The sequence below is a fragment of the Aythya fuligula genome, chromosome 18 (genome assembly GCF_009819795.1).
Source record: "Aythya fuligula isolate bAytFul2 chromosome 18, bAytFul2.pri, whole genome shotgun sequence".
In the NCBI taxonomy this organism is placed as follows: domain Eukaryota; kingdom Metazoa; phylum Chordata; class Aves; order Anseriformes; family Anatidae; genus Aythya; species Aythya fuligula.
In genome coordinates this window covers 6,353,935-6,380,093 of record NC_045576.1, presented here as the reverse complement: position 1 = coordinate 6,380,093, position 26,159 = coordinate 6,353,935, and the positions used below count along the sequence as shown (strand labels likewise).

The following is a 26,159-nucleotide window of genomic DNA, read 5'->3' as shown; positions in this document are numbered from 1 at the left end:
AGCAAAATATCCTACCAGAATAGTAGTCTCCATCATTGTGCTGTCTTGCCAGTTTTTCATTTGTTGAGTTTGTAGCCAAGGCAGATCTGAAGAGCAAACCAATAAAAGTTTATGTAATTATCCATAACAGCCAATAAAATCAACATGATGATATGCAAATATCAGTCATTGTCTATGCTGACTACTACAATTTCTTAAGTATTGAAGCTAATGAAAATTTTGTTTCTGTCTTTATGATAACCATAAGCAAGCTTTAAAACAAAGGTGGTCCTTCTTGCATTACTTTAAGACTTCGGTGTTTTTAATTTAATTTCTAAATGCATTCAAATGTAGGTCTGACATTCTTGTATTTCTCTTAGCTGTCCTTTTTCTATTTTTAGAGTATTTCCTCATCCTGTTGTTGTGTAAGCAGGTGGTGCATGAAGCACAACCATCTATTGTTTGCAGGTGTGTGCCATAATAAACTACATTCATATGGTGGAAGGCCCCAAACCTTTAAACAGAAATACTTCACCATTACCAGAAAGCAAGCTATCTTACCGAGACATCTCCATGGATGATTCTTTAGCTTGAAAAAGAAGAATAAAAGCATCTATTAATATACTGTACAAGTAAAATAATTTAAAAATAATAATTAATAATTAAAAAAAAAAAAACCACACAGCAATTATCTACCAAAATCAGAGTAAATTCTCTTAGATATTACAAAATCAATTACTTAGTGTTCTACATCCCATTTAAATGTCTCTTTTGCAGTGAAGCTAAGCTCTTTAACCTCAAATTTCAGACTGGTCAATTTAAGCTGCCTAGGACATCCAGGTACTTGAAATTTTCCAAAATATTTTGCAATGTACTCCATATCACAGGATGTTCATTTAAACTAGATTTCCTTACTTTCCAAAAGACCAATACCTTAATAATAAAAGACAAACACAAAAGTTAAATTATATTAGTGTGGGGAGAAAAAGAAATCTAATAATCTAAAGTTTCCTTCATGAAGACTAGAGAAATATCTCAATTACCTCCAAGCTGGGACCCTGAATCAAATTGTTGTAGTTCTGTAATGGAGCAAAAAGCACCTCAGGCTGCTTCTTCCTCTACATTTGAAGGGTCTGAATTCCAGACCTTGGATTGCATCAGAATAGTGCAATTCTGGCCTACCTCCAAAAACATGTGCTCCACTAGTGCCTTTCCAGCACCATTAGTTAGATGTTCTCCCTATTCTGCCTAAGATACCTGAGTAACTTCAACACACCTACAGCTTAATTTTACCCAACCATGCATTTTTAAGCAGACTTTTAGGTTTTTAAAAACACACGTAGTCATTTCCCAAGGCCTCACCCCCATGGGCCGTTGTTCCTGAAGCAGATACAATGTTTTTACTGCAATACATTAATTACTAAAGAAATAGAAGAGAATCATTTCTTACCCTTTTTCTTCTTACATAAAAACCACCATACAGTGAGAGTTATTGCTCCTACGATAAGTATGAGGACAAATGCAGCAATGACTCCTTTCTGCCAAGATGCTAAGATGACTGGAAATACGGAAGACATGTTTAAGAGAGTATATACAGTGACTGGTCATCATTACTAACTTCTGCATAAAGTGAGCTTTTACTTTACTACAAATTAACCTTCCTACACAATGCTGAAAGTCTTTAAGGAGACTTGCGTGCAAAGGTCGCTAGTGAGCCCTGCTCTTGTGACAGACATCTCAGTACAACAAAGGGTTGCTTTTAACTTAATATGACTCCTTTGGCTTTTGAGCATCTGTTAAGCTTTTGTATGTAGGTAAAATAACCTCTGTTTATAAATGTTTCTCTGTCTAACTTCTGCCAATGGTGGAACAAAACCAAGTAAGGCAGGTATACTTCATAACATCCCTTACATTTAGTAACTTTACATATAACATGACCTCACCTGCCACGATAGCAGAGTATGCAGTTTATTGTAAAAGTTAACTTACCATTGATGGTTATTGGATGGCTTTTCACATTCACCTTAGCTCGATTAGAAACCATGCAGTAATATGTCCCTGTATCCTGCCTGCTCATTGTTTCCTTGTGCCACACGATTCTGTCTGTGCTTTCGGTTTTTTCATATAAAAGAGTATCGTGATCAGTTTTTTTAAAAATCTTGAAGTGGATTGGCCAAGATCCTTCTTCGACAGAGCAGAGAAAAGCAGTCCCACTGCCATCTTCCACATCCCCATATGGAATACTGCCCAAGCTGGCATTCCTGATTGGTACTACAAAGAAAGGCACAAATGAAACATCTCTCTGCTATTAAAAATAACTTTGATGATAAAATACTGTATTGTAGATATACTTGCTTTAATGCCATTTTACTTAGCTAAACAGAGTGAATGCACAGTATTGTTCTGAAATATCTCTGCCAGATTGCATCCTCCAGTAAATATTTCTATACACTCAAAAATAAAGAGGGCATCATAAAGAAGCAAAGCAGACACAGAAGGAAACTATATCCATTTCCACAGAAGTCAGCCTCTTAAACTCCTTCAGATTCCCACCAGGCCCCAACCTAGAAATTATTTGGTTTTCAGAAATAACACACTCTGCAGTTTGATAGTACAAATAATTATAATTATTTATAGTTATATAATTATTATTTATAATTATTTGATATATATTATAAATAATTTATGTACCTATGCTTTCATAGTTATGTAGGGTTACACTGTTTTATACTAACTGCATTATATCTTTCTCGTAACAATAGTAAACATTGTCAGATGATGCATCAAAGGCATGAGCAAGTCCTAAATTCTAAAGATTACAGGATATAGCAAACAAAATAAAATAGTCTACATTTGAACAAATTGTAAGAATATGCATAGTGAAAATACAGTTTTTAGGCTACTAATGAAAGAAATAACATATACAGAGCTATCTTACAAATACATGTGAATCAACACTCATAACTGCATCAGGAAAAAAAATGTATATACAGTTAACACTTTCTATGGCACAATGCAAGTGGACTGTCACTAGCTTCCCAAAATGCTTTGGATTTGAAGCACCTGCTTTGCTAAAATTACTGAACAAAATTTTTCTGGAACTATTAATGTGTTTGGAGCAGGGTCATGGATAACACAAGACAGAAGTAAATGAGGAGTCATCAAGGCAACACTGGCACAGAAGCAAAACGAGGAAGCCAAATCTGATATGAAAAGACGCTTGTCATGAAAGCTGCGTTTATATTAGGAAGCTGATTTAGATGCAAAATGTGGGCTACTGCAACTGGCCTCATGACTGTGAGAGGATTGCTATATAAAACAATTTTTTTTTTTTTCAGAAAATATAGCCAGAATTTTACTTTATTTTTCAGAAAAGTATAGCCAGAAAGGACAGAAAACAGAACTCAGGAGAGAAAACAACCACATCAGGAGAGAATAGCTGCAGAAGATAGTTTCATCAGGCTCCAAAATGCGAGTTTCTATTCAGAATTTCCGAACGGTGTCACAGTATATCCCGAAACACTGCTGTAATGACTGCAATACACTAGTTCTAGCAAGGATGTGTAAGACACTATAGAAATAGACACTTATTAAAGGACTAAGATTATGCTTTGTATTTGTTTGTTACTCGTTATTTCAAATTACCTTGACTTTACATTTTACTGGATAAAGCTTTTCACAGTTTTGTATTTCAGCTTCTCTCCAGTGTTAGCAAAGCATATCCTAGTGGAATTGATGAACTTGATGTGCACTCCTAGCTCTATAATCTAAGCAAAGGCAAATACTGTCAATTGAGACTTTTTTAGAGGCCAAGAAAACGAAGAGCATGTCCTTCAGCTGTGCAATAATCCAACTGACACAGAAGAAATGCAACAATTCTGGATATATCTGTTCTAGTCATGTACAACTCAATGTCAAAACTCACATTTCTTCAGTAAACTCAGAGATAATCCACCTTTTAGCAAGTTTATATTTTTAAAATGAACACAATTCGGATTCAGGCTAGGACACAACACTGAAAACTCCTTTAAACCACTAGGATCTGAACTATTGTGTGAAAATTTACTACCATCTGCTCGGAGAGCACCAAACAAATCTACAGAAATACAGTATGATGGTTAAAATCCCAGCAAAACAAGACACTCTTACCCACGTAAGAACCAACACGCACGTATGTTTTAAGAGTTATCAGTATCAGACTCTTGTAGCTTACTATGAAACAGTTTTTTGCTTCCTGAAGTTGCTCTTCACATCTACCAATTGCACACTTGCAAATCACAGCTTTTTCACTAGCATGCTCCTTCTTGAAGTAGTGTTAAGATACCCAGCATATATCAAGCCTCTTGCTTTCTTCTATAGCCTTCCAATTCTTCTTTTTAAAGCTTCAGCTACCTCATGGATAGAGGAATTTTGCCCTTTCTAATGCAGCCTCTGTTTTTCCTGCAGTACCTCCTACAGGCTTTCTCATGTTCTAGATTTGAATATCGTCATCCTGTGTTAAGGAATGTCTGTGGTTATTCAGAGATTCAGATGCATGTTTTTTAATTTTTTTATTTCCCTTATTTCAAATATCCCACTACAGCAGGACATTTCAGCAGTGCAATTCAGTCCTCTCACTCTTAAGGGTTATAAGCTAGTAAAGTCATTGTACTTAAAGCTGGGCACAAAAGTAACTTTTCATACTTGCAGATCAGTTTGCTCATTTCCAGTAACTACTATTTGCAGATACAGCATAATAATAGACTGACTTTCAGAGCTCCTAAGGAACTGCAACCTCTGGTGTTGAACATGCTCAGTGCCTCAGAAAATTGCAATTAATAACAGAGATTTTTAGAGAGATTACTGAAAGTGTAGATTTATTTATTTATTTTTACTAGGAATCTAGCTAGCAAGCTTACATGTATTTTGGTGAGGAAATTCATAGAAATAACTTCAATATCATTACATATGCAATAAATCCAGACCTATGGAAATCAAATGTGGAAAAAATTGATCTGGTTCTGAATTTTTTAATCGTTATTTTACTGAAACAGCTTTTGTTGTTCAAATTTTTGAACACTGAAATCATTTATGCTTTGCCAGTAAGACTACTTCTACAACAGGATTTCAAGTCAGATGTCTTTTGCATTAAAATAAACTCAGCTGTAGTTAACTCAGTTCTGACTACTATCAAGATTGTTACTTCATTGACAAATAGTCTGATACAGATCTCCAACTATTTTTACTCCATTTGAACAAGGATTTATAAACATTTTGAATGAAATAATGCTTTTATTATAATAAACTATAAAGTTTTTATAAAGCATCCATTTTGCTTAGTCTATAATATGCCACTTCAAGCAGTTTCAAGAATCAAAATATGGCATTAGACAAGAAGCATTGAACAGACTTACCTATTACTGTGATGTTGAGAATATTGCTAGTTTTCACGCCGCTAGAGTGATTATTTCTAGCATCACATTTGTACCCTCTTTTGTCATTTTGTCTAATATTTTCATCCAAGAATGTAGCATATGTGTCATTAATTACCACTTTCTTAACTTCATTTCCTTTGTAGAATGTGAATGTTATTGGCGGTGTTCCCATCATTAAACGACAGATCAACTGTAGAGGTTTCCCCAGCACCACCTCCGGTAAACCACTGACAACAGAAAGAGTTGGCTTGGAGACTGGAGCTAAAATGGGAAGAAAAAAAGTGTTGCCAATTATATTACATAAGACTCAAAGATACAATATTATTTTATATAAAACATACAAATATACACTATTTAGCTAGTTTCCACACCCAGCCTATATGGGAAGCTCCTGCTCATCAACAGAATGGAAGCAAGAGGATGACTTGAACAAAGAAAAAACAGATAACAAAACATACATATATGATTTAGACTAAAACAGCATGCAAGCAGAAGGCAAAGAAAACCAAGAAAAGGTCAGTAAAACAGCTGTGGATCATCCAAACTCGAGAGCTAGCTCTTACCCAAGGAGCAAATATATAGAGTAAAATAATCTGGAGGTAAAGTAACATCACATGTATTATCTGAGATGGATACTCTAGCATCTAATCAGGGACCTCTGTTTCTGCAGTGAGTTACAACCCAATTAATCCCCCTTTACAGACTTGAGAACTGACTGTGCTTGTTCCATGATGGGGAAGGAAACTAGGGTGTTTATAAATAGTGTGCTGGTCAGGGGGTTGTATAGATAGCAAAAAATTTGGCTTTTCTGGAGTACAGTCATCCAGATGACCTCTGTCTCTCATGGCTTTCTGCCTGGAGGGTCAGGGGAAGAGATTCAAGGTAGCTACTGACAGAGTTTCAGATCAAACTGGTGAGTTAAATGTTTGCAGATCATTCCCAGCTCCTGCAAATGGTAATGAACGAGAGTTTATTTGGCACCTAGCAGAACCAAGTGAACAGGACAGAAGGGAAGACATGCTATCTCCTTTCCTCTAGGGCCAAGCCTGTAACAGCCTCACTTGACTAAGATAACAATAGGTCAAATCCTCTACAACTAAAGCATGTAAGCACATCTCACAGAAATTAATATTCCAAAAACTTATGAACACCCTTGTAGTTCATGAAGTAGAAGAGACGGATTTGTAAAAAGATGAGCCTATTTATAAGTTTATGGCTTTGATTTCTTTTTTTTTTCCACTGGGTTCTAACCTTCTGTATCTACTCACCATAAACACTTATCCTTACAGGTTTGCTCTCCTTGACTATTCCTTTTACTTCAGCCTTACAGATATAGGATCCAGTATCATTCACATTAACTCTCACTGTTAGGTTTCTAGAATTTTTCAACAAGATGTCTCCATTTGAATTTCTCCGTAATATAGAGAAGTTAGCTTTTCGAAAACCACTAATGCTGCAACTCAAAGTTAATTCTTTATTTTCATCAAGCTTGCTCATAGAAGCAGACAATATTGGCTTGGGGAATAACTCTGTAAGATAAAAAGAGAAATCATTCAAATTGAGCATAAAAGAATGTGACTGCCTATCCCAAATTATACAGAATGAAGCATATAGAGAAAGATTACAATCAGGACAAAAACCCATCATGCTATTGTAATATAATAATATTTTCAGGGAAAACAGAAATGTAACAATTGCTTGGAATCTACATCCCATATGTGGAAAATATTTGAAAGTATTATTTTAGTTGTAAAGTATTAGCGGCTGGAAAAAAATCAGAAGTCCAAATCTAAATAGCCTTTAAAGTAGGGAAAATTTATACTTGGATCTGGACATTACCTTTGCAGATCTACCAAATTCAAATTTAAATATTTCTTCACTGAGTAAAATCTAAGGTGAACAGAGGTCTTACCTGCCACAACAACATTCAGTTTGGTGGTTTTAGATGCTCTCCCTTGCTCCACCTTACACAGGTATTCACCACTGTCCTCTAGAGTAGCAACTGCAGAATATTTCAAAAGTTTCTCATCTCGTACACTATTCAGTATTGTTTTGTTTTTCTGAAGTATGATTTCAATGTCACGCATTCGAGCTACTACAGTTGAGCATTCAAACTCTATCCTGTCTCCTTCTGTAATATTACTTGTGGACTTGATGATCAGAGAAGGCTTTATAAATGGTTCTGAAAGAGAATACATATAAAATCAGAATCCAACTTTTTAATTATGGCAAGCAAAGAAATGTAAAATGAAAAGTTAAGCAACTTACCCTTGACAGTAACAAGTGTTCTGTTGCTGGGTTCTGAACTTTCAAGTTCAAAGTTTGTATGTTTCACAAATCTCTTACCAAAACAGTCAAAGTACAAAATATTATCCCCCTCTTCAACAGAAAATTCCGCTGTAGAAAAATTCCTGTATGCCTCAAATACAAGTTTTTCTTTAGGAGTTGAATTTGTCTTTGTCTTCCGGAAAAGGAACTGTAAAGGAGGTACTTCTTCTGGCAGCTCACAACGTAATTTTACAACTTCACCCTCTAAAACTTCTCTTTTCTCAGCAGTCAGGATTGGTTTGGTCATTCCTTACAGCAGAAAACAAGGAAAGAAATAGTTTGATTTGGGGTGATGCAGTGATCCATCTCTGATGACTATGGTATTGATTTATGCTAATGGACAGATACAAATAATTTGCAAATACTGGATCTGTTTGTTTTGTTTGTTTGTTTTACTATTATTATTATTTACTATTGTAACTATATTATTGTAACTATTTAACACAGAACAAATGTTTTCCTAGTTGCTTTTCCAAGAGGCAAAACATCACTTTCAGTCAAGAATACATGACTAGAAAGAGTATAGACAGAGGTTGCCCCTGTTCTCAGAAAAGATGAAGGAACAAGACAGAAAGACAGATATAAAATTATCTACAAAAGTAGTCCACCACTGATACTAGCTTTGGCAACAGCTATTACAAGGTGACAATCTTTGTTTCCAGCTTTTCCAGTAATTTAGTCTCCCCCACCAATGTATTTCCAGTCTATGGGTGCAAGCTTTCATAAATAACGCTTTCTCTAGTCTCAGGGATAGAGCATGGGAAGGTGGCTCAGGAGGCATGAATTGCATTTTTGACTGTCACTGATCTGCCAGGTAAGCTTGGGACTGAGATTTCATTTCTGTGCCTTAATATGAGGACTTAGTACTCAACTCTTGTAAAGCACTGGGATGTCTAAGGACAAAAAACCTTTTGCAAGATATCCTATTTAGCACTGGCTATTGTCACTCACCCTGACAGGTTTCTCTTTTTGTATCTTAGAAAACTGACATGTTTGAAAGAATACTCACCTGTTACCCAAACATGTAACGATTTACTAGATTTTGTCTTTCCATCTGCTTTCACAGTACATTCATAGTCTCCTGTATCTGCAGATCTAGCGATAGGTACTTCATATCGTGCAACTTCTTTGTCTGATACAATCATATATACAAGCTTGCCATCCTTAAAAATTGTAATATTATGCTGTAGGTGGAAATTGGCACTTTTGCTAATATCAGCATGGCATATAATTGACATAGGAGCTCCATTCTTCACTTTGGCAGATGGCTCAGCCCTGATTTCAACATTGTTGAAGGTAAAAACTTGATGGAGAAAATAAAAAGAGAGTTATATTATCTTCAAATTGTCTAACATAAAACTGTTACTGATTAAAATGTAGTAGCTTGAGATAAAATTAATTCATTGTATCCTAGTAGCAAGTGTTATCATTTTTGTGGTCAGATCTCACAGATGTTGACAGTAGTAGCAGCTTTACCTTTCTCTGCACCAGTATATTAGATGCCCCTACTGATTATCTCAACATGCAATGTTCATCTCCTCACTCTCTGCCTTGGGCGATTGAGAGAATCACTGATTTGGCCAAATCTGCTAAATGCCCTAGAATAGCAGGGAATATTGGAGTAGATTTGCAGCTATTTCTTGTTTTTCCTGATTTCTTGTAGTTTGTTGTCTCCATCTCCTTTTGTCTGGAGATCTGAGAGATTAACAAAAGTTTGTATATCTTTTTGACTGAAGAAACTGAAGAATGACAGCATAACCCAGTTTAGAGCTGTATTAAACCCCAAGTCACTTCATCCCTAAACATATGACAGAAATCTCTGAAGTTATTCCAGCATTTATTTATTTTTTTAAATCTGAAAGTAAGATTAGGGTTATGTTAAATTTAATTTTAAACATGTAATTTGCAAATATGCAAATTTCATTTTAAACATGTAATGTACATACTTGGGATAATCTCAAATCTATACTTTAGGAAAACTGGAGCATAGCAAAAGATATTTGGGTTCAAGTTCTGCAAGCAAACTTGTACATGCCTAACTTTACACTGTGACATGTCCCATGATCATACACTCAAGAATCCTTAACAACCATATGGCTTTAAATAATCGAAATACAGAATCATATACAGAACTAATGTCTTTATTTAATTTATAATTTAAACTTTCCAGTCCTTGAAAAAATATGTTGAATACAATATTCCTACTAAAAATGAACAAATAAAAAACAGCTAAGTAGTTTAACAAACTAAGTTTATAATAGCATTAACACATACAGTGCTTCTGTGTTTATAACCACAGGAATGATAAACACTATGTAACAAAATTTTATGATTATCAGAATATCAGTATAATAATACTTTTATTCACACAGCTCAATGAACAAGTACAGGGAAAACTTTTGAGTGCACTCATTTTCCCTTCCCATAGAAATTACAGATTTGGATATGCATACTTTTCCCCAAGATTTTTATTAGAAATTAGGTACCTGAATAGTAAAAATTTTCTGCTATGTCCAGTTACCAGATATTTACAATTTGCCAAGGAGATTTTGGGCCATAAAAATCAATACAGTACTTTTTGCACATGAGCAGACTACGTGACACAGAGGAGCAAGCATTTCTTGATAGATGGAGAAAAGCAAGGATGCAGAGTGTACATGCTCGGAGCCAGCAAGATGACAACATAAAAAGTAAAAGCATTTCTTTCAGGACACAAGTTCTATACTCTGCTCAGACAGGTTCATGGAATATTTAGCAAGAAAAAGAGCAAAAGAGAGTGAGCATAACTTTGTTTGTTTTTAAAACTAATAGAAAATACAAGTAGTTGAATTTCCCCTCCCATCTTTTCTCATTTGTTGGAGCAAGCAAATTGGTCTAGGAAAAAAATCACCAAAACATTAATTAAAAATCTGAGCAGCACATATCTCTGCACATATCTCTTTTAAACACTTTACTAAGAAACACCACCAAGTATTTTTTTTTTTTTTTTTTTTTTTTATGGCCAAATTTTGTAGAGATTTAGTACAGCAAACCAGATAAACTGTTATGGATGCACACTAACTAAAGAGAAAGCAGTTAAATTACGTCTTTTAAATACGTATGTGAAAAAAACAAAACAAAACAAAAACAAAACCACAAAAAAACTATCATTACCTACCTCTTTCCTGAGTGTAAACTCCTGAACCTGAAAAAAGTGAAAAGCAATGTTATTTTCAAAGTTTACAGATTGAGAGACAGCATTATAAACACTAAAAAGTTACCAAAAAAACTAACAAACCAAACCAACCAACCAGCCAAACAACAAAACACAGAAGCACATGTACCCATCCAGATACTTAGTTATTAAACTTACACTGCAAGAAAATCACCAGAAGAGCAAGATGCATCTCGTTCCTGAAGAACAGACACTTAATTACAAAATAAAACAATATTCATCATCAGAGGTAATTTGCTACCAGGTCCCCAATACAGTTTCTTTTTTAAAAAAAAAAAATGTTTTATGGAAACTAATAAAATTCTGCCATTAAAATTTGTACATTTTTGCAAATCTTCAGCTGAAACTGGCCAGATCAAGTAATCGTTCCCATTACTGGAAACTGGAAATGGCAAACAATGAGAATCTATCTGCTGCTCCCAGGCAGATTACTGTTCAGGAAGTGACTGGACTTTTCCTGAGGGCGCCACCAAATGCATTTGCTTTGTTTAATTTCTTAAGGTGTATTAAAAAAACAAGAAGGTCCAGTGACATTTATCCTGCAGTTCCTGTCAATACGGGTATTTTTAAGTCACAATTAACCATTTACGAACACAAATTACATCCATTATTTGACCTCTGCAGATCCTTGAGCAAATATTTCTCTTCATCCTGGTATAGAAAACTCATTCAGAGAATACATATACATAATTATTCACTTTTCCCCTTTACCTCCATATCTAGCTCACTCGCCTTTGCTATGGCAAACCACAGCTTTACCATTGAGTTCACAATAAATTCAAATTACTTCAGAAACCATAGCAACTGTTGGGTTACACTAGAATATTGACAGGTGGACCTCTTATGCTACCATCATATATCAAAACCATAGAAGGGCACAAGTTTTGTGCAGTTAGGACAGTGAAAAACATACACAATTACAAAACTTTAAACCCACAACAGTTTGGAGTTTCATTTCCCTACGGAGAGCTGAAGGAGCACTTGCACAATCTGAAACAGAGAATGCTCAAGAGTTAAATCTGCCAGTAGCTTGAAACTGTTTGAATTCAGACGTCCCTGAGAGATCTGCTGACCTTTCCTGTGTCATTTAATTTTGTGCAATAATAAAAGTAGCCTGACAGTATGACAGCCATGCCAGAATGAGGGATGATTAATTTTGCATCCAAAATACTGAAAGCATAAACTGAATGTAAACCAAAGAAGAGGAAAAGATGCATAATATTCTACTTCAGCATTTCAGTTGATGTAAATGTCTGCCTGAGATACTGTAAGGAACTGATGTAAAATTCAGAACACTTGAATTACTCAACTTCCTTTAACAAATGGACGGGTTTGGGGGGCTTTTTTATTTGTTTGTTTGTTTGTTTGTTTGTTTTCTGATTACAGATGAAAATCTGAAGAAAGTAAAAGGCCTAAAGACAAGGAAATCAGTAGCTGAATTTGTGCTGTAAATGAATATTTGTGAAGAAAACTAAAACGTAATAATTATCCAAACCCCCAGTTTCTTGAAATTCAGATGGGAAGGGGGTGAGAGAGATGGGCATAACAAGGAAAGCAAGAAGATTACAGAGATATTGTCCTGTCCCTATCCCTGCTCTTCTACATTCCTTACTTTGGTACTATGCATGTTTTTTAAGTCTTAAATAATCTGACACTGCAGAAGTAGCAAATTTAAGCACCAATATGATATTCCCAGATAACATTTACCATTTACTTCATAACTTCAAAGGAATGTGCAGCACATTTATTTGTTTGTCAATCAACTTTTAAGTCAAACTGAAGTCATTCCACTTGAGCCGTAACACTGACTCAGGTTATAGGCTTGATAAAGTGAGGTGAAATCATGTACTTCAAAAAGTGTTCCTCACTTAAGTCCCTACATTAACTCCCTAAGATCTTAACTCCCTAAGTAGTGATTTAGTTATTTGTGAAAATCTAGTGCTCGACTCTTAATTCCTTAGTTTCTTTCATTTGCAGACTGAGTCAATGCTTTATGTTATTTCCAGAGTCATATTACAGGCTTATTAAAACACTACTTAAAACAATATTAAATACATTCACAGAAATCTATAAATGAGACGTACAGTTCTCATAAGCTTCACTGTTTATATGAACCCCCTTTTCCTTTTTTTTTTTTCCCTCTTGGGGACAATGAAAGCTGTATGTTTTGCCCCAAACAATAGTTTTAAAAGTGCACTCTAACGCTTGTATTACACACAGAACTGTGGTATTGTGTGAAGGGAAACAGGAGGGAAACACTCTTCAGTTTAACAATGTATCAGCAATACCAACCAACATCTATTTAGCTATTTTGCAGGGAGAGTGTTATTTTGAAGGGAGAGAGTGCAGAATGGTACAATCGTCATAGCATTTAATGAATAAGAACCAAGCTGGTTAACTAGCAATAGTATTTCTTCTGCTTAATCCAGTCTGTTTGAACTACACCACCAAAAAAAGACCGGTGGTTTGGCTAATTGCCAAAAATGGTCTCCAGAGCCAGGTAAAGGAAAGGAGAATTAGGATACACAGCAGATGGAAAACAAAGGTTTGATAAACTTTTGCTATTGATAACAAAAAATAGGAAGGAAGGAAGGAAGGAGATTTACCTCTTCCCCCATAAAAGAATTCAGCACTACATACAAAGTTCAGCAAAACCACACCAATCTTTCCCACAAGGGGACAAAGGCTCTCCTCTACAGAGAGGGAAAGACAAAGTGGGTGTGGGCCAATATTCTTCAGAGCGATCCAATAAGATCAAGTTCAGAACCAGGCTAGTTTCAAACTGGGCTGAAAGGTCATCTTTTAGGACAAACTAGGTCAGTAGTACAGTTTAATGGTGCTAAAACCAAAGGCTGTTGTGAGATGTCACTCACAAGCCAAGGATGTTCCATTTGATCTCTTAGTCTGATTAGACTGTCATATTCTTGATAAGCCCTCAACATTGTTCTGAGGAGGAAAATCTAGCTGGTATTGGCCAAAATCCAAGGGATAAACTCAGCTGCAGGAATTTAAGCCAAAATGTTATGAAACATGGGAGAAAAGCATTTCAAAGAGGAAGGAATGGCTTGAGACTGTCTTCCATTGTTAAACTGGAAATCATATTGACTTAAAGAATATAAACTTAAACGTACCTGTGCTAGTAGTATAGCTGTATATTTTCCTAAATCATCTCATAGTCTCTGAAGATGTTTTTCTGAAACAAGTAATATCAGACAAAATTAAATACTATACATAAACAAAATTAAAAAATAAATACACAAAATTATTCTAATATATACACCATTAAAGAACTCTCTTTAGTCCCTTATGTTTCTGAGAAAAGAAGGATTGACATAAAAAATGCAACACACCTTCTGAAGCAGACAAAAATAAATAAATAATAATCTGGCACAATGTCCTCTGAGGACTAAAGAAATCTTCACATTTAATCTAATGCCCAATGAATCAGACCCTTGAAGCTGTGCTCATCTGGGAATACATGATGCCTATTTCTGCTGGTTGGGTCTCCTGCTACTTGCTTAAATATGACAATTCCTAAAAAGCATCAGTTCTGTCATCTGAACAAAGCCTATCAGAGTCAAAACCTATTTCCATAACTAAGGATAAAATGCTGAATAAGATTTTCAAATTCTGCACCAACCCCTACTCCCCAAACACACTGTTTTCAGCCAGCCCCTTATGACAGGAAAGGAAGCGAGGAGTTCATAGCACATTTCAGCTGTTTGTTTTCATTAACTCCCCAGCTGGTTGGCATGACAGTAAAGAGCATGCTGCAGTGCCAATCGGTAGGACTGACATCTTAATTCCCCACAGAACACACGCTGAGTACAGTGACTCAGCTAGGCTTTGTCTCCTGTTCTCAAATACCCATTCCTGACCAGTTTTACTTTCTTCAGAAAAGATGTGTTGCCTTCAAGTTATATCTCACTGATTTACTAACAAAACATTTCTCTTAAGAGCACAACGTTCTGGGTCATCAGTGCTTGTCCATGACAATGCAGGTTCCGCATAATGTCTTGTATAAGCTCACTAATTCTATTTTAAAAGCAGTTAATCTCAAATGTTTGGGATTTTATAAATTTTACAAATAATTTATAAAATTCTGAGATCTGAGTCCATCTTTTCTGATGTCAGTGCAAGCTTTCCAGTAACCAAATCAATAATAGAAAAAGCAGCTCTGATGTCTAATCACCCAGCCCCTGACACATATAATCACTTTGGTTCCTTACAACTGTGAACTATTTTGGTTAATTAATACTTCCTCTTTCAATAGACACATAGAATTATAACAAATGTAATTGTTTTCACACATCTAGACAGCTCCCTGGGGAACTGGGAATGAATTGAGTTTGTTCTGCATATATTTCTAGGTTGTGTTTTCTTGAATGTGAGAAATTTGCATCATTTGTCTTTATTTAAAAAGTCTCTATACTTCCCTAGAGAAGAATAAAAACAAACAAACAAACAAAAAAAAAAAAAAAAAAAAAAAAAAACAACTCATGGATTTGAGTATTTACAAAGAATGTTAAAAAAAAAAAAAAGACTTTTTTCCAGAGCTCCAGATGTTCTACAATTTACAGAAAATCTGTATTGCTGAAAGCTTGTGCTTCTCAGACCATTGCATTTCACAACGGTGCCATCTACTGGACGACGACCCAGGACCACATTGAAATACATTTCCCCCCCCACATCCATCTTCTGCAATTAAACCAGCATTCCATTCTGGAGTTTTTCCTATAATTACTGATATCCAACACCTCCTCCAAACTGAAATTTTGGGATGCAGCAGAAAAACAGCCTTGAGTTCTGCAAGAATATTAATCTCAGAGTATGGACTGTGACAGAAAAAAAAAAAAAAAAAAGTCAGAACCTTATGGCTGGAGAGGGAATTAATTCTGGAAATATTTTCCTTCACTCTACGTTCCCATCTTTTATATTGCTTGTTGATTCTCAAAGCATTATTGGAGAATATCCAGTTTTATAAATAAAATTATAAGATAAATGTATCAGTAGTGCCAGTCTTTGATGTCTCATCAAATCTGTAAAATGAAATTAGTATTAATTACTTTAAGCAAAAACGACAGAACTTAAAGGAAGTGTGGAATAGCCTTTCTTACAAAAAAAAAATAAAATCCTTATTTTTCCTTTGGTGGGGGGGAGAGAAGGCAGAAGGAAGACATACGATTTTTAAATATTTTCCAAATAAAAAATTGGAGATTTGGGGGTTGTTAATTTAATTAATTTGACTACCCAACAGGTTCTTTCACCTATTGACATGTTCCTTCTAATCTGCAGTTCAAATACATTTTTAGTTCAATTGGAAAACTTTTGTTACACTAAAATTCTCATTCAGAACCCAAGGATCACTGCAGGGAATTTAAAGATATCTTAAATACTCATACAGAAAAGATCCCTTCCTCTTCTATTCTTATTTGCTTTCTAGAAAATACAATCTCACAATTGTATACCAAGTAGTTAACATAAACAGCAGGCTTGCTACCACAGCCATTTTGAGTAGGAGTGTAAAAATATGGTATTCCGTGATGATCTAGCTAGCTCAGTAAAACCTTTGCAGACAAAGCAGAAGTGCTTAATGTAATTCAGCACCAGACATAACCACCAATATATGGTGATTTCTAGCAAAACCTTCTGCAGACGTCTACTACAGCAGATGCTCTTCCAGAATGGAGGACCTCTCAGGATGAGGAACTGAGACTGGAAATAACTTTTATAATTCTACTGAAACATGCAAATTTCCCTGGAAACCTACAATAAGACAGATACAGTGTGAAGACTGCACGATCTTACTACATAATGTTATCTCATACTATTTTCATTCTCAAGTCAAAGAATTTTGAGTGAAAAATCTTTTGAGTGAAAGCTGTTTGGCTTTTATTCTCATTCACCTGCTTGCCTGAGGCAGAATATTGTTGCAACACCACATGATACACGTCTTCATTTCAGACTTTTTAACTTACATGTTTTGGCTGGATTACTTCTGTACATAATTTTTTGTTAAATATATTCAGCACATTATTTCCAGGCAGGAAATTTGTAGAATAATACAAAGGGAACACCAATCTCACACTGTATCTTACTGATGCTATAAAATTCTAAATATACATCCTTAAGAAAACCACCTAATGTTAGCCTAAAGTCAAAAGCCAACTTGGCACACCCCATGCCACCCCCAAAACAAACAAATAAAAACATGGAAGTAAGCTGATTTATTACTTCCCATGACACTGTTCAAGAGACTAACAAACTAATAGAGTCAGCATTCAAAATGTCAGACAGGTAATGTCAAGTGTTTTTTTCATTTTTCCACTATTTTACATTGACAGTATGGCCAACCGCCAGCCTAGATACTGTTCTCTTCACCCTGCTGAAGGGCAAAATGAGACACTACCTTTTTGACTCAAATCAATAATACAAGATTTAATGAAGCTCATTCTCTAAATTTCGGGACACTCCCAGCCCATGTTGTAGAAAATACTACTTTAGAGCTTTTTAAAAAGCGGTCATAAAAGACACTATCAAACCTTCAGATCAGTTGAATGCTCATCACTCAAAATATCAGAAACTAAAACCATTATTCCAAGAATACTACTTGAGAGAGCATACAGTCCATTGAGTTATACTTCAACAAAAATTCTAAAACAGCTCTTCCTTGCCCAATAGGACTGAATGATCACAAAAAATTTTCTGGAAGCCCCTTTATATAAACCTATCTTAATAATTTACATTTAAAACTTCATCTGAAGCCTCCTTTTCTAATGAATACATCATTACTTCCTCTAGTGATGTCCTAGCAATCACAGTCTAGCTTTCATACAAACTGCAGGAGTCCTTATCCTCAGCTACCATATCCTACCACAGTGGTTCAGAAATCTTTTTACTTAAGAAGCAACTGTATTAACGTTCTGCAAAGCAATTATAAGAGTTAAAAAGGAAATATGTATTTCAAGAGACGAAATGGGTAGGCATAAGTATTGGACAGTTAAAAGAAAGGAAGTTCTTCTCCATCATCCTACATGTGTAGTTGAAATGATTGCCATGTATCAAAGAAAACAAACATGTTTCAGTCACTAAATTGGCATACATCAAAGAAAACATATATATTTCAGTCCCTACATCCAAATTTCAAAGCAGGGTGAGGGAGGGAGAGGGAACAGGGAGGGCAGAGATGTACCTCCAGGGGGAAGCAGCAGGGTTGCAGAAACTGCACCCGTGAGGGAAGGAGTAGGCCGAGGCCCTCGCACCTCAACCTCCAGCGGCCTCCTGCGTTCTGACGGCTGCTCCCCCTGACAGGAGGGCGCAAGACCGGGCTGCTTCCTGCTTTCCTCCTTCACCACCACCTGGCAGCAAGCATTTTAGGGACTATTCTGCAGTTTTCTGATAGAGAACAGCTTACCGCTACAGGAAAACGTGCAAATGCTCCCAGTTCTTCTCTCAACGTTGGTATTTTCACGCATGCTTTCTGCCAGCTGTAAAAAAAAAAAAAAAAAAAAAAAGGTAGTCTTTTGGTTAGTTGTCAGCATTTCCACATAAGAAACACTTGCAAAACGAGGGTAAAGGTTGTTTCTTAAGAAATTAAGTAAAACAAACATCACAGGAAAAAAAAAGGAAGTTGTACGCTAAACTGTGTGAAAAAAAAAAAAAAAAATCTCTGTTAAAGCAGACTAGACTTTGGGAGGGGGTTTGTGTTATGCAGGAAACATGATGTAACACCTGGTCTTGTTACTTTCAGAGACTGCAGAATTGCAGAATATGTAAGAAAAAAGTCAAGTATAACAACAACACTTTTAAGACATTCACTGTATGTCTTTTTTTTTCTTTGATGACTACAGAGCAGCATAATGACTGAGACATTGTTTTGTTGAATATTGTGTCTGACCAGGAGAATTTAAAGATTATGGTCTGCCCTTGAATTTGCAACTAACATTGTATAATGTCCAAATTCTCAGTTTTGACCATGGGCCTTAGACCAAAAAAGACACCAGGGAAATAAAAATAAAAGAACAGTCATGAAGATAAGACACCAGGGAAATAAAAATAAAAGAACAGTCATGAAGATATAAAACCAATGGCGTTTTTACCTATGCTAAAAGAACTGACCAAAACAACATACTATTTTATGCCACAGAACATTAGCTGAATATTACATTTACTTTGCACAGAGACAGAGAAAGACAAACTAAGAACATCTACTTCTTGAAACTGTAAAGAAGAAATATCAGCAATATTACTGATTAGATGATCAAATTAGTCATCAACTTGTTTTACAGTGGTGTTGAACTCAAGTTTGTGATGAGATCTGTACCTTTTACTATGTGATTTCACAGCTGAATATTTGAAACTTGGCCAAAATATTTCCAAATAGGCAAACTATCCAGGAATACTTAGCATCTTAAAACTTCCATGGTTTAAGTACTTTTTTTTGTGTGCGTATGTCATTTTTTAAAAATTATATTGCTGATAATAAAAGGAAACCACATTCTCCCTTGGTCACAGCCATATTCTCCCAAAGGATCTCTTGCATTCTCTCTAGTAAATGTGTGGCTGTGAGATATGAATCAGTGATCTCATGCCTTTGTAAGAACAATACTAGAAAAATTATATATATTCTTGTATACTGCCTCGTAGCATAGTTCTATTACACAGCTCTCACACATGAAAAAGTTGATTAAGTTAGCTACATCTTGGAACAAATTTACATAACATTTAGTTGTATTCCAAACTGCTGTTCCTCACTCCAAAGCTTTTCCTTGTGCCCGCTACTCTAAAATGACTGTCATAGGCTAAATATAAATGGAATATAACAAAAGTGGTTAAGCAAACATCATCAGTTAAGATCAGCACTGTTTCCCTATTTAAGACTTCCTCAACTGCTAGAGCCACTCCTCTAAGATTTCATTAGTATAACGCCATCAGATGTCTTGAAGTATACCAGCTTCATTTTTGCAAGAAAATGTATTTTCTCGCAATTCTGCTGTTTTCCTACTGTAAGCCAAGGACATACTTCTCACATATTGTGCATTTTTCTAAATAAGAGCCATTGTTTCCTATCTGAAAGCCTTCTTCTCTTCTAGTTCAAGTCTCTCAGCAGATTCAGAATGCAACTGCAGATGGCAGAGGTAAGTTCTTTTTTTTCAGTTTTGGGATGTGTGCTGAAATGAACTGTTCACAAAAAAAAAATGGTGGAAAGATTGAAAAATTTCAAAAGCCTTCATGTAAAGTTAAATCTTTTGCCTGTCTGTACATTGAGACTGTTTGCAAGTTTTAATACAAAGCTTTCTTTGCTGCCATACTCATATGTACATTAAAAATTGCTTTAAGATGTTAAAATATATTTTCTCTCTTTATAAGAGTCAGAATTTATCTTAGTCGTGACTTTTATATTAACAATTTCTGTGAAAAGACAAGGCAAGTTTTTCATAAAGGTGTATTTGCATGATCTTACAAACCAAACTGATTTGATAGACAATCAAAGCTCTGGCTGCTACTATTCAACATTCAGGGAAAATAAATTCGGCCTACTTATGTGAGATTAATTTTGCCACAAGTAAAATACTGTTTTCACTTTTAGGTTCACATTCTACCACTCAAGTAGCTTGGCTGCTTTCTCATACAGAAGGGAAAAGTTACTTTCTCCTACAATTAACACCCCATAATATTTCTTTTTTATGCTTCTATTATTTTCATTGCTGCTGTAGCTCAAAAGGTTTTCTTGTTGGTTCATCTAGATGCACCTGTTGGTTTTGTGCGTTTATTCTGTATTTTATATGAAGGCATGCATTTTTCATCAAGTGTTATAAGCTATATACTAACACTGAAAAATATGAAGTTGCATTGCCTGCTACTGGAAGTAGTAAAAAACACAAACATCTATTTCGACAGAAATAAGTAGAGCCTGGTCCCCAACATATTCTTGGGAAAAAAAAGGGGGGGGGGGGGGGAAGGGATTCTTGAATGATAGGTACAATCAACTCACTCAGAAGTTTTTCTTTCCAGAGATACTTTCCAACCCCATTCTCACACCTGTTCAGGGCACTTTGGAAGTAATGTTGAACCAGAACGTGAGCCTCTCCTGTCACTCAGATTCTGGTTCTCCACCTCTCAAATACACACTGTTTAAAGCCAGTCAGAAGGTATCCACTTTAAATAAGACAGACTCGATGCCAGCATTGTTCAACTTGACTATCAACTCCGCCAGTGATGTGGGTGAATACAAGTGCAAAGTTGAGAATGAAATCCATGGTGGAAAATACAGCACAAGTCTCAATTTCATGCTTAAAGGTATGTCTTACTGTATTACTTCTTGACACATTTAATTTTATTGGATACAAGGAAGAAATTTTTCACAACAAGAGTAGTGAGACACTGGAACAGGTTGCCCAGAGAAGCTGTGGATGCCCCATCATTAGAAATGTTAAGTCAGGTTGGATGGGACTTTGAGAAATCTGACCTAGTGAAAGAAGTCCCTGCCCAGGACAAGAGGATTGGACTAGATTATCTTCAAGGGTCCCTTCCAAACTAAAACATTCTATGATTGTATAATTTTAGATTTGCATAGCCATGCATTGGCTGATCCAGTGTATCTGCAGCAGTGGGACTCAGCAATTTGTTTGCTGAAGGTGATGTTTTGTAGTGCAGTGCGTGCCTGCCTTGGTTGAGCTGAACTTTACTGAAAACTGCTATTGTTCCTTTGGGAGTCAGCAGCCCTATTCTGATATGTCTTACTGAGCCCTCAATCCTTTATGCCCATCTTATTTGCCAGAGTTGCTGATTAATTCAGTCTTGCTTTGGAGTTTGTCCTGCAATCAGCAATGCAGTCTTTTCAGTTGTGTTTTTTTGTTTGTTTGTTTTCAGAGCCACTTTCCAAACCAGTGCTGCGCTCACCCACCTCTCAAGTAAAGAAAGGCCAAAATGCAACCCTGTCTTGTCTCTCAGAGAAAGGGAATCTTCCTATCACATACACTTTCTTCAAAGGCAAACAGAGCATATCTCGACCAGTGAAGATGCAGAAGAAGGAAGCAGCTGTTACTTTTGTACTTATCAATTCCTGTAGCGACTTAGGAACCTATAAATGCAGAGCTGAAAATAACTTTCGCAATACTACAAAATACAGCAACAGTTTCAACTTTATATTAGCAGGTATGCAGGTGTCAAATAGTTTACCACTGCCAATAAACAGGGACAGAAACAAAGTACAGAACATAGTAAGGATACAAGTATTTTAGCCAGAGATTTCATTCCTGCTATGTAATGCTCAAAATATAATGATTACAATAATAATACTGAGGTATTTTAAAATTTATGCAAAAAGAATTACTCTCAGCCTAGATAGTAGCAGTAGTTGAAGTGACCATGAAGGATGATTGTAAAAGACTCACTTTTACAAGAGACTACTGGTCCAGCTTTCTCCACCTCGGTGAGATTCTAGCTTTGTTTTTCTCTCTGGTTCCTATGAAAGGGACAGTCCATTGGCAGCAGCAAAATCCTTTCCTTCCGCTGTGGTGGTGTGCAATTTGCACTCTTCTGAGTAGTTCTATTAACAGTTAATCCAGAAGCTGAAAGAAATGGAAAGTCTTGATTTCATTTACAGATAATACTTAAAATATGAAACATTTCTTTACATAAACACCTTTTTTAAATTTTGTTTTTGGCAGAGGAGAGTTGTGATTCTCAACCCTGGATCATTTTTCTTGGGCTAATCTTACTAGCGTTTGTGATAGGATTTGCACTGGCAATTCGATTTTTCATCATTCCTTCATGTAAAACAGGTGAGTTGTTTGAATATCTATTTCATTTTCCACATATGCTAATTTATGTTCTCAGTATTTTCAAGCGTGCAAACATGTTACAAGTAATACCTAATTTAATACAGAACTGTTGGAAGGAATTAGGCCTTTTTGTTCTTAGCAAGGAAAGAAAATTCTACTAAAAATGCCTTTGATTAAGGAGTAATTTTGATCACTAAGATAACATTTTTGTGGAGCTCTTTATTTACCTCTAAGATAAATTGATACATGTATGTATTTGTTATGCAGAAAAATCTACATCTGCTGTGTCCTCAACAGGCCTTCCTTCAACGGATAAAGTAGAAGAGTCAGAAAATTATGTCACATACACAGAGATTAGTAAGTTCGTGTTACTCCCCATATAGCCATGAAATTTACCTGCAGAAGTTTGGTGGAAGAATGTTGTTATTCTATCTGCAGCCAACATGGGCCAGTTCCTTTAGGCACTGCAGAAACAGCAGAAGGGGACAACTACTACCAATCAGGAAGTAAACTAATAGTATTCCTACTGACCATACCATTACAGATGCAATATTTGAAGTCCCTTGGTATCCATATTTGGCCTCATCTGTCTGCCATGCAGCCAAAACCACAACCGCTTAAATTAAGTTCCATACAAAAACCTACCGTAAACAGAAATAAAATGAATTGCATTAGGGAACTTAAGGAAATGATAGGAATAGCCATTACAGAAGAAAATTAGATGGGCACTGCACCTCAGATTTACTTACTCATTTAATAAAAGCCAAAAATGGGCTATACACAAGTTGTAGAAAAATAAAACTTAGAAAGCTCCCGCATTCTGTTCAAAGTTGTTCAGTATACAATGTTTCTTTATTCCATGTTTCTTAGCTTTGAAAAGACCCAAAATCAGTTCAAATAAATTATGAAGTAATTCTAGACAACAGTCAATGAAGCAACTGGTCTACATTAGTAGAACGTACTACTTCCATTTAAAAAAAATACACAGTAATGAAGACCTTGCATGAAAATCACAATGTAATTTTCTAGATTTACCCTATGCATGACTGTCAGTATTCTTGGGGGTGTGTGTGTTTGTATCTAACAGCAAAACTGTAAGATTTCTTGTTTCTAAATACCCAAAAGGGAATCATTCCTTCCCAACAAGTCCAACTTCCATTCACAGAGAGGACAAGTAGATATCTAGCTACACTGCTCCATTAGCTCAGTGCTCTCTACAGCTGTTCATGCCAAATTTCAATCAGCATTCTACCAACATTGCTTGCAATAACAATGAATATAGCTCTGATAACGCCCACAGGTGCTGCAAAAAGCATGACAGATTTATATCCAACCCTGAATGTCGCTGCTTTATTTACATCATAAAAAAAATATATATATTAAAAAAAATCAGTCTCTTGTAATTAATTGCTGTTTATCTTTAATACAGAGCTGATTCAAAAACAGGAATGTGAAGTATTTTCTGTTAGTAGAAGAGAAGATGAAAAAGGTGAAAACCTCATTTTATAGTAGTGGGACATCCAGTATGCATAGATATATTTGGGGGGATTGGGGTGAGGTGGTTGTGGGAGGTGGATAGTAGCAGTTAACATACTGAAATTGCTCACTTACTATGGAGAAATAAAAATAACGATGACAAAAAAAAAAGAAAAGCCGATCATACTGTAAGACAAAAGTTCAAAAGCTTAACTTTGCAACCATGCAGATTTTATTAGCCACCAAGCTGTTGATGGCTTATTAATTCTTCTATTACCTTTACTAAAAAAAAGAACATTGCACTATTTTATTCTTTTAACAGAGAAGAGGGAAAGTCCTACAATCTATTCACAGGTAGTCATAAGAGATGGTATACAAGGTAAGATCTCTTTTCTAATTAATTTAAGTATTTTTAAAGAATATTTCAATCTCCAGATGTTTAGAAGTACCATGCCTGCTGAGAGGTAGTAGAGAGAGTAGATACTAATTGCCTGGCCTAATTATTTTATAGACAGATCATATAGCTAGTTGTCTACCAGCAAGAAAAATCCCCAACTAATAACCTCTAGGGACTTAAAATGACTGGAATTATAAAGATCCAAACAGTAACCCTGTTAAATAAGCAACAGCTCCTTGCTTAAAAAAAAGTAAAAAATAAAAATAAAAAATAAAAAAGCTTAATGGAGTCACTGTCAGGTTAAATCCTACTGGACACAATGTACAGTCTGGCATCTTTAATAAATTATCCAAAGCTTTCTCTATGATCCAAGCTCCTGTGGATTCAACAATTACCCTGAAATAGAAACTGGACTGTATAATTTAATCAAAAGACTTTAGTCAAGCACTACAAAAAATTATTCCAACTTTGTTGCACTCCAAGGCATGTGCTAGAGGATCAATATTTGACCTTTGGATCTGCTGTTACCTAGTGGTAAGCATGACAATTTCTCAGTACACTATTCTCAGAGCATAGTAAAATTGAAGACAAAGAAATTATAGTTAGCCCTACTGAAGAGAGACAAGTTTGCCTCTTTCCTCTTTACAAGGTAACCTGGACAACCTACATGGTTTAGATTTGACAGAAAACAGATATATCACCAAGTTTTAGGAGAACTATTTCCAATGAAGTGACTGTATCATTGACCCCAGAAGTCAGTTTCAGGCACAGAAATTCCTTTTATTAGATGAATTTAAGTTTACACATTTTTAGCTGATGTTACGTACTTAGTTAAGAAGTCTTTTAACCTAGATATGTGCATCATTTCCTTCATGGTGGTGTCTCTGCTTCTCAGCTGGACCACTCCATTCTCTAGAGTAGCATCATTTATCAAGACCATGAAGAGAACACTCATCTCATCATATCTGCAAAGAAAAGACCACACCTATTACCACTTTTGATGTATGAAAAAAAGGACTGATTAAGTTATGTACAAATGACGACAAGCTGCAAATATATTTTTTTTTTGCTACAGTGCACCAAGTTTTGTGAAGACACCCATTTTCTTAATGACATTCCTTGCTTTCCTAATTATATTTCTTTAAATTATTAGGTCACTTTAGTACATAAAGTAAATGTTAGTTTTGTATTACAAGAGTATTTTCTGTAGAAGCAGAGTATAACTTTCTTCTGTTATCTAATAAACAGACAATGTAGACTACTGCTCATGAACCTATCAACATACGTATTTTTTTCTTGGGAAAGAAAATATTCATCAATATGCTCAAGGTCCACAGACACAAGCAGTGATATGCTCAAAATTCACTCTTGATCAACAAATCATATATTCCCTTAACTAGAATATAGGTTTTTATCTGCATAAATAACATCGCATACACCAATGGTAATCATTCCAGACGTGAAGAACTTTTAAGTTCAAGACTAGACACAGTGTGCTATCTGAAACAGTACTTAAGAATGGAACACAGAGCCAGTCAAAATGGTTTAAAACAGAACACAGCACA

At 35.5% G+C, this 26,159-nt stretch overlaps 2 protein-coding genes across 12 annotated transcripts in view; one reads left to right on the top strand and one right to left on the bottom strand.

The window, feature by feature from the left end:
* Positions 1-23,343, bottom strand: part of PECAM1 (platelet and endothelial cell adhesion molecule 1) — a 45,251-nt gene extending 21,908 nt beyond the window's left edge. For 7 of the 11 annotated variants that reach the window (XM_032199530.1, XM_032199531.1, XM_032199524.1 and 4 more), the window contains exons 1-16: positions 23,118-23,343; positions 22,332-22,508; positions 18,350-18,422; positions 15,806-15,974; positions 14,067-14,128; positions 11,074-11,128; positions 10,879-10,905; positions 8,731-9,024; positions 7,662-7,970; positions 7,306-7,575; positions 6,662-6,922; positions 5,373-5,654; positions 1,969-2,250; positions 1,430-1,537; positions 541-568; positions 16-86 (exon numbers count right to left, since the gene is read on the bottom strand). In XM_032199530.1, the coding sequence (XP_032055421.1) occupies positions 16-86; positions 541-568; positions 1,430-1,537; positions 1,969-2,250; positions 5,373-5,654; positions 6,662-6,922; positions 7,306-7,575; positions 7,662-7,970; positions 8,731-9,024; positions 10,879-10,905; positions 11,074-11,107 (1,966 nt within the window). In that variant the 5' untranslated portion in view covers positions 11,108-11,128; positions 14,067-14,128; positions 15,806-15,974; ... (1 more) ...; positions 22,332-22,508; positions 23,118-23,343. The remainder of the gene's footprint in view (positions 1-15; positions 87-540; positions 569-1,429; positions 1,538-1,968; positions 2,251-5,372; positions 5,655-6,661; positions 6,923-7,305; positions 7,576-7,661; positions 7,971-8,730; positions 9,025-10,878; positions 10,906-11,073; positions 11,129-14,066; positions 14,129-15,805; positions 15,975-18,349; positions 18,423-22,331; positions 22,509-23,117) is intronic. The other 4 variants (XM_032199525.1, XM_032199526.1, XM_032199533.1 and 1 more) reach the window with 4 other exon arrangements.
* MILR1 (mast cell immunoglobulin like receptor 1) lies at positions 19,865-25,870 on the top strand. Its single transcript, XM_032199536.1, has 9 exons — positions 19,865-19,940; positions 20,028-20,072; positions 20,950-21,234; positions 21,808-22,092; positions 22,608-22,721; positions 22,989-23,078; positions 24,151-24,210; positions 24,520-24,576; positions 25,490-25,870. Exons 1-9 carry the CDS (start codon positions 19,907-19,909, stop codon positions 25,513-25,515), a joined length of 996 nt encoding a protein of 331 aa, XP_032055427.1. The 5' UTR covers positions 19,865-19,906; the 3' UTR covers positions 25,516-25,870.
* The last annotated feature ends 289 nt before the right edge of the window (positions 25,871-26,159 follow it).

Excerpts from the sequence above, each read along its gene's own strand:
- MILR1 (XM_032199536.1), top strand. The coding sequence starts at position 19,907 with ATGTATTTTCTCGCAATTCTGCTGTTTTCCTACT. Across the intron at positions 21,235-21,807 it reads TCTCAATTTCATGCTTAAAG|AGCCACTTTCCAAACCAGTG; the intron begins GTATGTCTTACT and ends GTTTGTTTTCAG. Across the intron at positions 22,722-22,988 it reads CATTCCTTCATGTAAAACAG|AAAAATCTACATCTGCTGTG; the intron begins GTGAGTTGTTTG and ends TTTGTTATGCAG.